Source organism: Callorhinus ursinus, unplaced genomic scaffold (assembly GCF_003265705.2).
Source record: "Callorhinus ursinus isolate GAN/ISIS: 27379988/994484 unplaced genomic scaffold, GSC_fseal_2.0 scaffold27, whole genome shotgun sequence".
Classification (NCBI taxonomy): Eukaryota; Metazoa; Chordata; class Mammalia; order Carnivora; family Otariidae; genus Callorhinus; species Callorhinus ursinus.
The window spans coordinates 5615359-5631710 of record NW_027397089.1 but is presented as its reverse complement, the minus strand read 5'-3'; the positions used below and the strand labels follow the sequence as shown (position 1 = coordinate 5631710).

At 40.3% G+C, this 16352-nt stretch overlaps 1 protein-coding gene across 5 annotated transcripts in view; it reads left to right on the top strand.

The window, feature by feature from the left end:
- FAR2 (fatty acyl-CoA reductase 2) overlaps window positions 1-16352 on the top strand; it is a 141164-nt gene that overhangs the window by 103250 nt on the left and 21562 nt on the right. For all 5 annotated transcript variants that reach the window (XM_025879954.2, XM_073877762.1, XM_073877763.1 and 2 more), the window contains 2 exons: window positions 532-707; window positions 3709-3888. In XM_025879954.2, coding sequence (XP_025735739.1) covers window positions 532-707; window positions 3709-3888 — 356 coding nt within the window. The remainder of the gene's footprint in view (window positions 1-531; window positions 708-3708; window positions 3889-16352) is intronic.

Below are 16352 nucleotides of genomic sequence, written 5' to 3'. Positions count from 1 at the left end.
TATGTTTGTGCTACTAAGAGCTATTGTTCCTTTGGGCCAGTTAACTAAGTTGTTTCAAACTTGTGCCCGTGAGACCTCCCTTGTAAAGGCTGGTGATTTTGCTGGTAATTTGTAAAGGCTGATAATTTTTCACTGAAAGCCATATTTCCCAACCAAAAATGGAAACAATCACTACGTATAAACACGAAGCTGCCTTGTTGGTGGGGGGTGGGGAGAGTGGGGTATGGGGCAGGATATGGATGACTCACCGTCACCCCTTCACACATGCAGGAGAAGCTCAAAATAATATTCCTTAACTGGTTATTAGAACTGATTTTTTTCGAATGCTTATCAAGTTAAGAGGAGCAGAAATTATACTAAGCTGACTGAATTGCATGGAGTAAAACAAATGGCTCTTGAGTAAATACCTTCTTTGAGTGATACTACAAATAAAACTGGTTTTTGAGAATTGTGATGAGACAAACCAGCAAAAAGAAGAGCAATGTGATGGTGATGATGCTGTCTGCATATTGATTTATATTTATGTTTTAGCTGTTTGAAAAAGTCAAAGAAATTTGTCCAAACGTGCATGAGAAGATCAGAGCTATCTATGCAGATCTCAATCAGAATGACTTTGCCATCAGCAAGGAGGACATGCAAGAGCTTCTCTCCTGTACAAACATTGTCTTCCACTGTGCAGCTACTGTGCGCTTTGATGATCATCTGAGGTACGTGCCCATTTCCCTCTCATGGTGGGTGGGTATGTGTGTGTGTGTTGTGTGTGTGTGTGTGAGAGAGAGAGAGAGAGAGAGCGCGCACATGCATGTGTGCGTGTATATGTGTGTGTCAGTTTCTTTGTCATTTCTGTTAAAAAAAAATGTAAATGATGAATCACTAAATTCTACCCCTGAAACTAATAACACACTATATGTCAACTAAATTGAATTTAAATAAAAAAAATTTTTAAAAGATATGTTCTTAATGAAAAAAATTCAGAGGAGTAAAAATTCTCCAAAAATCTCACCACCCAGAGATGACCATTTAATATTATGGAGAACATCCATTCCAACTTTTCTTTTCACAACCATAATAAAATAGACTATGTTCAACTTCACCAAAAAATGGCATCATATCGATAATTTTTTAGCAACTTGCTCAGTTATATCCTTGGATATCTTTCATTGTCAATAGAGATTCTTTATAATTTCTAATGACTGCATGACATTCCATTATACATGTATATAGTATACTCAACCAGTTCTGTATTGGTGGATATTTTTGGATTGTTCTAATTTTTCACTATTATAAACAATGCTTCAGCGAACATCTGTGTGCTTGCATTTTTTTTATACCACTGTACGCTTTGGGCAAATGTCCAGAAGTAAAATTGTTAGAGAGGTAGCAGCTGTGCCCAGGTTATAAACGGTAAATGATACATTGTTTTCCACAAAGGTGGTATTAATTTACGTTCTCCCAGTGCACATGAATGCTCATTTCTGACACCCACAGCCATACTGTATTATAATTCTTTATTTTTAATGTTGCCAATGCAATGGAAATTACATTGCGTATTTTGATTTTGGTTTTATTGATAATTAGAAAAGTTGAAGATGTGGAAATGCTGATTGGCATTTTATTCTTTTGTGAAATCCCTATTTGTGTTCTTTACATGTTTTTCTACCAAAACATTTTTTCTTGTCAATTTTAAGACTTGTTGGAATAGTTAGCATATTGATTTTTTTGTCTTTTATAAGGCTCAAAATATTTTAAATTTATCATTTGTCCTCAACTATTTTTATTATTTATGCAGTTATTCATAATTTTTTCTACAATTTTTATTGCTTCATTTTCACCTTAAATCTTTGACCCATTTAGAGTTTATTTGCCTATAAAGAGAAATAGGAAAATTCTGTAAAAAGGAAAAGTGATGTGGGTGTGAATGTAGAGTAGCTTTTGAAAAATTTCTAACAGATGGCTACTTCTTAAGCAACATTTATTAAATGATTTGCTTTACTCTTTATTTAAATGAAGCTCTTATACTGAATTTCCATTGTTGGACTCTTTATTTTGTTCCATTACTTAGGCTTTCTCTTCCAACACCACAGTATTTTATTACAGTAATTCTTATTTTATTAGGCAAGTATACACATATCACTCTCTTTTTATAGAATTTTCCTGACTATTCGCATCTGCTTATCCATCTTGACTAAACTTAAGATAATTTTTCCGACTTCTTAAAAAGTTAGGAATTTGATTAGGACTACCTTGAATATGTCACCTAACTTAGAAAAGCTTAACATATTTAAAACATTGGCTCTTCCTATCTAAGAACAATATATTGTTTATTCAATTTTTCTATAGCCCTTAATGAAGTTTTATCATTTTTTTGTATATAGTCTGTTCATTTATTCTTAACTTGATATATTTTTTAAATGTTCAGTTTTGAGTATGTGCCTTTCTTCCACCGTATTCTCCTGTGTTTTCCTTTAACACAACTTTTATAAACGGACACTTTACTGAATGAATCATTGCATGTCCCAGGGTGGTTTTTTTTTTAGCTCTTTTGTTTCCCAGATATAAAATTATGTAATCTGATAGAGATTTTCGTGACTGCCTTTGCAACTCTTATATTTGTTAATTCATTTTGTTTTCCTCTCTCATTACCGGGTGGAAGTTCAGAGCAGTACTAAGTAGTAGTAGTGATTGCAGGCATTCTTCTTGGCCCTGACTTTAAAAGCAGTGCTCCTAAGTTTTCACCATTGAACATGATCCAGGCTAACAAAGGGAAAGGGATATATTTTAATACTTTATTCTTCTTTTAATGAATTTTTTAAAATTAAATTAGAGATGGATACTGAATGTCATTTTAAAACTTTTCAAAATGCATATAGAGGATCATTTAGTTTTTCTCTTTTTTATGCTCTTTTTTAGTTCGATTAATAGGGTTCCTGACATTGTATAAACCATGTATTTCTAGAATGAACCATTTCATTGTCATCACATATTGTGCTTATATAACTTGGTGTTCTATTAGCTAAAATTTAGGATTTTGCACCGATTTTTAGGTCTGACCTGGACCTTTGCAATAGAAATTTCTATTTCTCATTCTCCATCTACTGTTGCTCTCCTACAGTTCATTTGAATTTTGCAGCTTCTTGAGTTAGATGCTCAATTTATGTATTTTTATATATTTTGTAAAGATTTTATTTATTTATTTGACACAGAGAGACAATGAAAGAGGGAACAAAGCAGGGGGAGCAGGAGAGGGAGAAGCAGGCTTCCCACAGAGCAGGGAGCCCGATGTGGGGCTCGATCCCAGGACCCTGGGATCATAACCTGAGCCGAAGGCAGCCGCTTAACAGCTGAGCCACCCAGGCGCCCCTATTTTTATATTTTTAATGGCTGCTTAAGAAGACCCTTTATACATTCAGAGGATTAGGATTTTTTTTTCTTCCAGCTGATTTAGAACCAACCATATAGAGCCATCTCTATATGCAATATGAACAATGCTTCAATGAATAGGATTTATGTGTGCAGAATGCATCATCACCATATAACAACTTGCAGGCATCACGTCACTGTGTAGCCATGACCCATGCTTTTCTTTTTGGTCCTTTGGTGCAGCCACAGAAATCAGATGGACATGCCAGTTATTTGAGTAGGTGAAGTTCTAGCAAGGCAGGATGCCAAGTTGCCTCATTGTACTTCCTTCTGCTTTACCTCCTGCAGACATGCCGTGCAACTTAACGTCACTGCTACCCAGCAGCTCTTGATTATGGCCAGTCAGATGCCCAAGCTTGAAGCCTTCATACATATCTCCACTGCCTTTTCAAATTGTAACCTGACGCACATCGATGAGGTCATCTACCCGTGCCCTGTGGAGCCAAAAAAAATTATCGACTCCATGGAGTAAGTTGGGTCACATGAGGGGGTCGGGCGGTGGGCAGATGGTTGTTCTCTGTGATTCTCTGTAGTCATTCATTAATGAGGTAACAAAGCGAGACACTTGAAACAGCATGCTTCGCAAAGGTGCTAGCTTTCGCAACCCGATCCCTGCTGTTCCCTTCATGCTAGCCTGCGGAGGGAGTATAGTGCTTGGTGATGGGGAGGACAGGCATGGATAAATGCCACGGAAGAGTTTTGTGGAATAGTTTGGGATCGTACTAGGTGCACAGGAATGCTTTCCATAGAGGTGGTTTTTCATTTCTTACTGAACTCTGCATGGTCACTAAAGGAAGTAGAGTGTACAGTGTAAAAGTGAAGAAGAAAGTTTTCAGCGTCAGACCTTCCTATCTGTGTGACCTCGAGTGAGTTCCTTGGCCTCTCTGTGCCTCCGTTCCTTCATTTGTGAAATGGGGCTGATAATAGTGCTCATCTTGTAGGGATGATCAATTGAGTTATATAAGGCAGTCACTGTGTTCAGGAGTGTTTAATAACAGTTAATCAAAAGGTTAATAAGGAAGAACTCATAGGTAAGCGGAAATCCTCCCAGGTCTGGTAGGAAATGCGAGTCTCTTGGTCTAGGAGGCCGAGATACGCTTTCCTTATTGCCCTGTTGTGGAGGAAAAATAACGGTCTAGCATCTTTCTCTTCTTGCCTACTAACGGGAACCACTTTGTTCTTAGAACATGGCCCTGGTCTCAGAATAAGTATGTTTTTGTTTTCTCCGTCTTCATTCTTCTGCTCAATTTATCAAGTTTACCTTGTTTAAAAAAAAAAAACTGCAAAAGAAAGTATTACAGCAGAGAAAATAGACTACTTCCCGTGAAATTTGTCAGATGTTAATTTCATGTAATACTGTATCTCTCTTTAAGATGGACTCTTTATTTTTTTTAATTTTATTATGTTAGTCACCATACATTACATCATTAGTTTTTGATGTGGTGATCCACGATCCATTGTTTTCGTATAACACCCAGTGCTCCATGCGGTACATGCCCTCCTTAATACCCATCACCAGGCTAACACATCCCCCCACCCCCCTCCCCTCTAGAACCCTCAGTTTGTTTCTCAGAGTCCATAGTCTCTCATGGTTCGTCTCTCCCTCCGATTCCCCCCCTTCATTTTCCCCTTCCTTCTCCTAATGTCCTCCATGCTCTTCCTTATGTTCCACAAAGAAGTGAAACCACATGATAATTGACTTTCTCTGCTGGACTTATTTCACTTAGCATAATCTCCTCCAGTCCCATCCATGTTGATGTAAAAGTTGGGTATTCATCCTTTCTGATGGCTGAGTAATATTCCATTGTATATATGGAGCACATCTTCTTTATCCATTCATCTGTTGAAGGGCATCTCGGCTCTTTCCACAGTTTGGCTATTGCGGACGTTGCTGCTATGAACATTGGGGTGCATATGGCCCTTCTTTTCACTGCATCTGTGTCTTTGGGGTAAATACCCAGGAGTGCAATTGCTGGGTCATAGGGGAGCTCTATTTTTAAATTTTTGAGGCACCTCCACACTGTTTTCCAAAGTGACTGTACCAACTTGCATTCCCCCCAACAGTGTAAGAGAGTTCCCCTTTCTCCACAACCTCTCCAACATTTGTTGTTTCTTTCCCTGTCCATTTTTGCCATTCTAACTGGTGTAAAGTGGTATCTCAATGTGGTTTTGATTTGAATTTCCTTGATGGCTAATGATGATGAACATTTTTTCATGTGTCTGTCAGCCCTTTGTATGTCATCTTCAGAGAAGTGTCTTTTCATATCTTCTGCCCACTTTTTGACTTGATGATTTGTTTTTTTTGGGTGTTGAGTTTGAGAAGTTCTTTATAGATCTTGGATACCAGCCCTTTATCTATAGTGGCATTTGCAAATATCTTCTCCCATTCTGTGGGTTGCCTCTTTGTTTTGTTGACTGTTTCCTTTGCTGTGCAGAAGCTTTTTATCTTGATGAAGCCCCAAAAGTTCATTTTTGCTTTTGTTTCACTAGCTTTTGGAGATGTATCTTGAAAGAAGTTGCCGTGTGCGATGTCAAAGAGGTTACTGCCTATGTTCTCCTCTAGGATTTTGATGGACTCCTGTCTCACATTGAGGTCTTTCATCCACTTTGAGTTTATCTTTGTGAATGGTGTTGGAGAATGGTTGAGTTTCATTCTTCTGCATATGGCTGTCCAATTTTCCCAGCACCATTTATTGAAGAGACTGTCTTTTTTCCATTGCATGTTTTTTCCTGCTTTGTCAAAGATTATTTGACCATAGAGTTGAGCGTCCATATCTGGGTTCTCTATTCTGTTCCATTGGTCTATATGTCTGTTTTTGTGCCAGTACCATGCTGTCTTGGTGATCACAGCTTTGTAATATAGCTTGAAATCAGGCAATGTGATGCCCCCAGCTTTGTTTTTCTTTTTCAACATTTCCTTGGCAATTCAGGGTCTTTTCTGATTCCATACAAATTTTAGGATTGTTTGTTCCAGCACTTTGAAAAATGTCATTGGAATTTTGATCGGGATGGCATTGAAGGTATAGATTGCTCTGGGTAGCATAGACATTTAAGATAGACTCTTTAAAATGAAGCTTAGCTAAATCAAGAGTTCATTCCCATCAGGGCAAACATTTTTATCTCCTACAGCTCTGAGAATAGATATTTTTACCTGTTATTTTAAAATATCCAGGACAAAGAAGAATGAAAGTCATCTAAAGAACCTGGAGATTACCTCAAGTTGCTAATAAGCAATGATTTGCTTAAGTGATGCAAAGGAACCTTCCAAGTGCAGAGCTTGTCAGGAGAGTTGAAGAAAAGATGCTCTAATGCCCTAAGTCGGTACAGGAGAGTGGATGTGGAAAGCCTCAGTGTGTTTTCAGATAGAATCAATTTGTTTCAGTTAGCTGCCCTCTCATAGTGCTGTCTTCTTGGTCAGTGTAGTGCTTACGTATTTGCTATGCCCAGGAAAAGGGGCAGACAGGCTTTGATTCCAGACTGTGCTGCTGCTGAGATTCCAGAGCCTTCCTCTACTGCTGACCTGTCTAGCACCTGACAGATCACGGCATGATGTGAGACAGTACAGAAGTCTTGCAGAATTTGCCAGAGAAAAGAGATAGGAAATGGAGATTCAGTTCACCCACGGTGAGGGGCTTCTCCAGGTCCTCTGTAGCACTTCCTCCCTCCCAAACTGTGTCCAGACTCTACTCCAGATCCAGGACCCCTAGATCTCCAAGAAGAATAAACTCACCTCCCAGAAGAGGAGTTGATTTCTCTTCAGGTGCTCAGCACTTGCCATCCTTCCCCACACTCCGTGTCCCCTGGTAAAAGCAGGTGATTGCTTCATGATTTATGATCAAACCATAATTGACATTTGTATAAAACCCATATCTGTCATTTACTGCTCCCAAAGGAGTATAATTATTTTGAAAAATATGCAGCCAAACAGAACTAAAAATGAAATAAATTTTGTCTCAAAAGAATACACTTTGCATGCAATTAAGGAACCAACGTTTTTGTTGTTGTTTTTTAAACAGGGAAAAGTCATAACCACAATTTATTAACTTAGAATTCTATATTCAGGACCACCTGTCCAGCCTCATCTCCATCAGCCCTCCCTTTACATGTGTGCTGCAGTCACACTGAAGTCATTACTTCTCTCCCTCATGCCTCTCTGCCTTGGCTTATGATGGTTCTGTTTCTAGAAACTACCTCCACCTCTGCTTCCCTGGGTAATTCCAACTCCGACATCAGAGCTCTCCCCTGGAAGCCGCTGGGCTGAGGCAGCTTTCCCTGGGGCTCCCATGGGAGCCCATGCCCATCTTTAGCATTGCTTTTCCCCAGGTTATTCGAAATATCTGGTTGTTTGTCTATGTTTTCTTTTGGCAATGAGTTTGGCAAAGGAAGGGAATGTCTCTTGCTCCTTCTTGCTTTCAGTGCCAGCACATGGTAGGGACTCCAATATGTGCTGAATGAATGAAATGTTGTTGATGGAACGAGATGACCATTGTTCACACTATTCCGGCTGAGGTTTGTTGGTTGGTTGGTTTAGACAAACGTGAAAATAGATGGCAGAATTCCAGAGCAAGCTTGTTCTAGTTGGGGATGAGAAGTCCTATGTAAAATGCCTATATGTCCACGTCTTATCCCTATTTCTGATGGCCCATTTTTTCCTCTTAGACTTTTTTTTTTAAAGATTTTATTTATTTATTCGAGAGAGAGAATGATAGAGAGAGAGAGAGCACGAGAGGGAAGAGGGTCAGAGGGAGAATCAGACTCCCTGCTGAGCAGGGAGCCCGATGCGGGAACTCGATCCCGGGACTCCAGGATCATGACCTGAGCCGAAGGCAGTCGCCTAACCAACTGAGCCACCCAGGCGCCCCCTCTTAGACTTCTAATAGAACCTCTGTTTAAGACTGGAGTCATGCTTTGAATAAAGCCTAGCAACCCTTCATTAGCTACACTGTTGTTTGTGACAGTTTCAACGACCCCTATGTCAGATGGAATTTTTGGAAGTTTTAGAATAACAAACAGCATTAAAGTTATTCTGAATAAATATCAATTCACCTAAATTTAGTTACTTTAAGAAAATATGTTTTGTCTGATCTCTATTTTGTAATCAACCTGTGGTTACAATAAAATTATTTTCCAAGATTTTTAGGTTTCCATTTCCCTTGGAAGTTTTTATTAACGGTGGCCTCATGGCGTCTAGGAGCTGTCATTGTTCTTGGTATTCCAGGGGTCCTCACCTTTTTAGAAAGGAACCAGGTGTTAGACTGCAAGATGATCGTGAGGCTGTGCTCTGGGCTTTGTGATCTCAAGAAAATCACCCATGTGGATGTGCTAATTAACTAGATGGGGGGCGGGGGCAGGTGGAATCCTTCCACATTGTATATCAAATCATGATTATGTACACTTTAAATATCTTACCATTTTGTCAATTATACCTCAGTAAAGCTGGGGGAAAAAAGAATTAAAAAAAAAAAAAAAAGAAAATCACTTATGACAAAGTAAAATAAACCTTTCTTTTCCCTGAAAACCAGTTTAATGAGAATTCCTGTTCAATAAAAGAGGATTTTTTATTTTTTTTTAATTGTTAAAAGAGGATTTGCCCTTTTTGCCAGGACCTTTTTCAATTGCGTAGGCCCTAGTGATAGCGCTCACTGTTTTTCGTAAGGGGATTGGGCCAGTGAACCCAAACCTGACACCTACCAGCCCTGCCCCTTCCCCTTCAGCCCACCCCACTTCTGTCCTCCCATAGCCCAAGACCGCCAGGCCTCAGCTCCCTTCCTTCAGTCCATATCTGAAAACTTACAGAATCCCCTTGGTCCTGAACCATGGCTGAAAGGTGAAATTTGATTGCGTTAGTATAAACTTTTAGGATGTTAACATAACCAAATTGTAATAATAACCCCAATTAGGAGTCAATGCTTCTTATTGGTATCACAAGCGTGACCATGAATGAGCATTAAACAGGCTTCTGTAGCCCTCACGCCTGCCCGTGTCCGATGTCGTCATCCCAACTCCCACAGGCATTTTATCGTGCAATTGTGCCGCCATTCTTAGCCGTCTCCCTGTCTTCATACTTCTAGCTTCTGCGGTTCCAGGATTTTTACCTTTAGAAAGTCCTGTGCGTACATGGATGAGGGATTACCTATGCAATTCCAGTTTTCCAGAACAACAGCTTAAGTAGAATGTTTATTTATTTATTTGTATTTTTTTTAAAGATTTTATTTATCCATTTGACAGAGAGAGTGAGAGAGCACAAGCAGGGGAGCAGCTGAAGAAGAGGGAAGAGCAGGCTCCCCGTGGAGCAGGGAGCCTGATGCAGAGCTCGATCCCAGGTCCCTGGGACCATGACCCAAGCCAAAGGCAGAAACAACCATCTGAGCCACCCAGGCACCCCTAGAATGTTTATTTTTTAAAAAATGCACATAACCAGGAAAGATTACTGCTTTCCATCTTTTTCAAGCTAAGTTAACTGCTCTTACAAGAGGGAGGAAGAAAAGGAGTTTTGCACCTATAGAAAAACTTGAAATAACTAGTAGTATTTACTGCTTTATTTAGTTAGCCTCCTTAAATCAATCTCATACATATGCATTAAGAAGGGAGGGACAGCTGTGTGTCATCACTGAGCAATTACTGTGAGTAAAGACACTTTGACAGACGTTCAGTCCCTTGCCATAATATTGGAGGGGTGGTGCTATGTATCATCGCTACTGTGCTAATTAAGGAACAGAAGCCCGAAAGGCTAAGTAACTCTTCGGAAGCCTCTCAGCTAGTAAGTTACAGGGACACCATTTTTCTCCATGGCCACATGATTCTGGTCACATGGCTCTTTTTGGTACTCCCACATACTTGGCAGCATGAGAGATTCAAAGGTGCTTTCTTAAAATATAGACCGTGTTCTCAAGGAGCTCGCAATGAAACACAAAATAGAACAGGGTAGCATTATATATGGAGTGTGGTAGAGGAAGTGGGACCTAGTGAGTTAGATGGAGATGGAGACAGGCACAGGACCTGGACTTGGGAGAGGAGGTGCAGTGGGGAGAGGTGAGATGGGGGCTCATATTAGGCACAGCCACAGGAGCAGGAAGACCGGGGGCATGTTTGGGATATGGCCGTCCGTCCACTTGGGCAGCACAGATGTTAGGTGTAGGGAAGCTGTCAGAGGTCCAGCCGGGAGGATAGGCTGGGCCCATACTGAGATTTTGAATGCCATGTGGAGGACCATATTTAATTCTATAGGCAATGGGGATCCACAGCAGGAGTGTGTGTGTGTGTGTGTGTGTGTGTGTGTGTGTGTAGGGGGTTGGTTTTGGTTGGTTGATGATTCCATTTTGTTTTCATCAAAAAGAGATTTGGATGAAAGTGGGCTTTAGGAACATTAGTATGGGGGTGCATGGGTGGCTCAGTTGTTAAGCGTCTGCCTTCAGCTCAGGTCATGATCCCAGGGTCCTGGGATCAAGCCCTGCATCGGGCTCCCCGCTCAGCAGGAAACCTGCTTCTCCCTCTCCCACTCCCCCTGCTTGTGGTCCCTCTCTTGCTATCTCTCTCTCTCTGTCAAAAAATTAATAAAATCTTAAAAAAAAAATAGGAACGTTAGTATGGTCATGGGGGAAGGGGGTTAGATTGGCACGGGCAGTCGCCAGAGGTGGACAGCCGTGACCTGCCATGTTGTGGGGTGGAGACCTAGAACTGGGGAGTGGCAACAGGTACAAAAAAACACCTCTGTGTTTGGGGACAGAAAAACCAATGGGACATGGTAACTGCTTTGCACCTGGCCTTGCACACACCTGTCCCCTAATTGACTGTCAGATTCCATCTCTAGTGCCAGGGATTTAACTCCTTTAAAGCTCAAGTCAACTGACAATTTTACTCCAAAAACCGATGCCTTTCTGAGAGCTAATCCCTATTTGTGCAAGGCTTACGTTTGTGGCGTGGCGTCCTTTCAAATTGGCGATTCCCCTATTTGCCTGACCAGAACAGTCACCACTCCACTGGTTAAAAATCAAGATGATCAAGCTGTCACCCCTGAATATTGATTTGGAGGTTCTAAGATGGTACCCAGGGAACTGGACTTTTGTCATAGGTCCCACATAAGTCTTACTGACGAGCAGGCAAGTTTGGGGAAAAGTGCCTCAAAGTGCTTTTTCATTTAACGGCTCTCCTTTGACATGGGGTTCATTCATATTCCAGTCACTGATGTGCCCTGGCCTCCCCACTCTCCTCACTTGGCCCCGTCATTCCTAGAGGCTTTCATCAATTAAAACTTCCCGATAGATTTGTACCTACTAAAAATCATGCTCTTGAAGCTACCTGGTGTCTAGAAGCACAATCTGCCATGTGAAAAAGAAAAGATTTTTTTTGTTTATTTTATTTTATTATGCTATGTTAGTCACCATACAATACATCATTAGTTTTTGATGTAGTGATCCACGATTCATTGTTTTTGTATAACACCCAGTGCTCCATGCAGTACGTGCCCTCCTTAATACCCATCACTGGGCTACCCATCCCCCCAACCCCCTTCCCTCTAAAACCCTCAGTCACTCAGAGTCCATAGTCTCTCATGGTTCATCTCTCCCTCCGATTCCCCCCCTTCATTTTTCCCTTCCTTCTCCTAATGTCCTCTATGCTCTTCCTTATGTTCCACAAAGAAGTGAAACCACATGATAATTGACTTTCTCTGCTGGACTTACTTCACTTAGCATAATCACCTCCAGTCCCATCCATGTTGATGTAAAAGTTGGGTATTCATCCTTTCTGATGGCTGAGTAATATTCCATTGTATATATGGAGCACATCTTCTTTATCCATTCATCTGTTGAAGGGCATCTCGGCTCTTTCCACAGTTTGGCTATTGCGGATGTTGCTGCTATGAACATTGGGGTGCATGTGGCCCTTCTTTTCACTACATCTGTGTCTTTGGAGTAAATACCCAGGAGTGCAATTGCTGGGTCATAGGGTAGCTCTGTTTTTAATTTTTTGAGGCACCTCCACACTGTTTTCCAAAGTGGCTGTACCAACTTGCATTCCCCCCAACAGTGTAAGAGGGTTCCGTTTCTCCACAACCTCTCCAACATTTGTTGTTTCTTGCCTTGTCAATTTTTGCCATTCAGACTGCTGTAAGGTGGTATCTCAATGTGGTTTGATTTGAATTTCCCTGATGGCTAATGATGATGAACATTTATTCATTTGCTAGCCATTTGTATGTCTTCTTTTGAGAAGTGTCTGTTCATGTCTTCTGCCTGTTTTTTGACTTAATTGTGTTTGGGGTGTTGAGTTTGAGTTCTTTATAGATCTTGGAAATCAGACCTTCGTCTGTAATGTCATTTGTAAATATCTTCTCCCATTCTGTGGGTTGCCTCTTTGTTTTGTTGACTGTTTCCTTTGCTGTGCAGAAGCTTTTTATCTTGATGAAGTTCCAAAAGTTCATTTTTGCTTTGTTTCACTAGCCTTTGGAGATGTATCTTGAAAGAAGTTGCTGTGGCCAGAGTCGGAGAGGTTACTGCCTACGTTCTCCTCTAGTATTTTGATGGATTCCTGTCTCACATTGAGGCCTTTCTTCCATTTTGAGTTTATCTTTGTGTATGGTGTTAGAGAATGGTTGCGTTTCATTCTTCTGTATATAGCTGTCCAATTTTCCCAGCACCATTTATTGAAGAGGCTGTCTTTTTCCCTTGCATATTTTTTCCTACTTATTTGACCATAGAGTTGAGGGTCCACATCTGGGCTCTCTATTGGGTTCCATTGGTCTATATGTCTGTTGTTGTGCCGGTACCATGCTGTCTTGGTGATCACAGCCTTGTAATATAGCTTGAAATCAGGCAATGTGATGCCCCCAGCTTTGTTTTTCTTTTTCAACATTTCCTTGGCAATTTGGGGTCTTTTCTGGTTCCATACAAATTTTAGGATTGTTTGTTCCAGGACTTTGAAAAATGTCATTGGAATTTTGATCGGGATGGCATTGAAGGTATAGATTGCTCTGGGTAACACAGACATTTTAACAATGTTTATTCTTCCAATCCATGAGCATGGAATGTTTTTCCATCTTTTTGTGTCTTCTTCAATTTATTTCATGAGTGTTCTGTAGTTCCTAGAGTATAGATCCTTTACCTCTTTGGTTAGGTTTATTCTGAGGTATCTTATGGTTTTTGGTACTATTGTAAATGGAATTGTTTCTCTAATTTCTCTTTCTACAGTTGCATTGTTAGTGTATAAGAAAGCAATTGATTTCTGTGCATTGATTTTGTATCCTGACACATTACTGAATTGCTGTATGAGGTCTAGTAATTTGGGGGTGGAGTCTTTTGGATTTTCCACATAAAGTATCATGTCATCTGCGAAGAGAGTTTGACTTCTTTGCCAATCTGAATACCTTTTATTTCTTTTTGTTGTCTGACTGCTGTTGCTGGGACTTCTAGTACTATGTTGAACAATAGTGGCGAGAGTGGGCATCCTTGACTCTTCCTGATCTTAAGGGAATGGCTCTCATCTGTTCCCCATTGAGGATGATATTTGCTGTGGGTTTTTCATAGGTGGATTTTATGAACTTGAGGAATGTTCCCTTTATCCCTATACTCTGAAGAGTTTTAATCAGGAAGGGATGATGTATTTTGTCAAATGCTTTTTCTGCATCGAGAGGACCATATGGTTCTTCTCTCTCCTCTTATTAATGTGTTCTATCACACTGATTGATTTGCGAATGTTCAACCACCCTTGCATCCCGGGGATAAATCCCACTTGGTCATGGTGGATGATCCTTTTAATGTATTGGAGGATACATTGGATCCTATTAGCTAGGATTTTGTTGAGAATTTTAGAATCCATATTCAATCAGGAATATCAGTTGGAAATTCACCTTTTTGATGGGGTCTTTGCCTGGTTTGGGGATTAAGGTAATGCCTCGTAGAATGAGTCTGGAAGATTTCCTTCTGTTTCTATTTTTTGAAACAGCTTCAGGAGAATAAGTATTATTTCTTCTTTGAATGTTTGGTAGAATTCCTCAGGGAATCCATCAGGCCCTGGACTCTTGTTTTTTGGGAGATTTTTGATCACTGCTTCAGTCTCGTTACTGGTTATTGGCCTCTTCAGGTTGTCAATTTCTTCTTGTTTCAGTCTTGGCAGTTTATAGGTTTCTAGGAAGGCATCCATTTCTTCCAGGTTGCTTAATATATTGGCATATAGTTGTTGATAATAATTTCTAATAATTGTTTCTATTTCCTTGGTGTTAGTCATTATCTCTCCCCTTTCATTTATAATTTTATTAATTTGGGTCCTTTCTCTTTTTTTTGGATAAGTCTGGCCAGTGGTTTATTGATCTTATTAATTCTTTCAAAGAACCAGCTTCTAGTTTCGTTGATCTGATCTACTGTGTTTCTGGTTTCTAATTCATTGATCTCTGCTCTAATCTTAATTATTTCTCTTCTAATGCTTGGCTTAGGCATCGTTTGTTGCTTTTTCTCTAGTTTCTTAAGGTGTAAAGTTAGTTGGTGAATTCAGGATTTTTCTATTTTTTTCAGTGAAGCTTGGATGGCTATTTATTTCCCCCTTAGGACCGCCTTTGCAGTATCCCATAGGTTTTGGACTGATGTGTTTTCATTCTCATTGGTTTCCATGAATTGTTTAAGTTCTTCTTTGATTTCCTGGTTGACTCAAACATTCTTGAGCAGAGTGATCTTTAGCTTCCAAGTGTTTGAATTTCTTCCAAATTTTTTCTTGTGATTGAGTTCCAGTTTTAAAGCATTATGGTCTGAGACTATGCAAGGAATAATCTCAGTCTTTTGGTATCAGTTGAGACCTGATTTGTGACGCAGTATGTGGTCTTTTCTGGAGAAAGTTCCATGTACACTCAAGAAGAATGAGTATTCTGTTATTTTAGGGTGGAATGTTCTGTATATATCTATGAGGGCCATCTGGTCTAGTGTGTCATTCAAAGCTCTTGTTTCTTTGTTGATTTTCTGCTTAGATGATCTATCTATTGCTGAGAATGGAGTATTGAGGTCTCCTACAATTAACATATTGTTATCTATATGACTCTTTATTTTGGTTAACAGTTGGCTTATGTAGATGGCTGTTCCCATGTTGGGGGCATAGATATTTACAATTGTTAGATCTTCTTGTTGGGTAGACCCTTTAAGAATGATATAGTGTCCTTCTGTGTCTCTAACTACAGTCTTTAGCTTAAAATCTAATTTGATATAAGAATTGCTACCCCAGCTTTCTTTTTTTTAAGATTTTATTTATTTGCCAGAGAGAGACACAGTGAGAGAGGGAACACAAGCAGGGGGAGTGGGAGAGGGAGAAGCAGGCTTCCCATGGAGCAGGGAGCCTGATGCGGGGCTCGATCCCAGGGCCCTGGGATCATGACCTGAGCCAAAGGCAGATGCTTAACAACTGAGCCACACAGGCACCCGCTACCCCAGCTTTCTTTTGAGGTCCGTTGGCATGGAAGATGGATCTCCATCCCTTCACTTTCAGTCTGGATGTTTCTTTAGGTTCAAAATGAGTCTCTTGTAGACAGCGTAAGGATGGGTCCTGTCTTTTTATCCAGTCTGCAACCCTGTGCCGTTTTATGGGAGCATTTAGGCCATTCACATTGAGAGTGATTACTGAAAGATATGAATTTATTGTCATCATGTTGCCGTGTGAAGTCCTTCTTTCTATAGATTGTAAATTTCTGTTCTATATCATTCGTGGGGTCTTTCTTCCTTTTATAGAACCCCCCTTAATATTTCTTGCAGGGTCAGCTTAGTGGTCACATTCTTTCAGTTTCTGCCAGTCTTGGAAGCTCTGCATCTCTCCATCCATTCTAAATGACAGCCTTGCCAGATAAAGTATTCTTGGCTGCATGTTCTTCTCATTTAGTACCCTGAATATGTCTTGCCAGCCCTTCCTGGCTTGCCAGGTCTCTGTGGATAGGTCTGACGTTATTCTGATGTTCCTCCCTC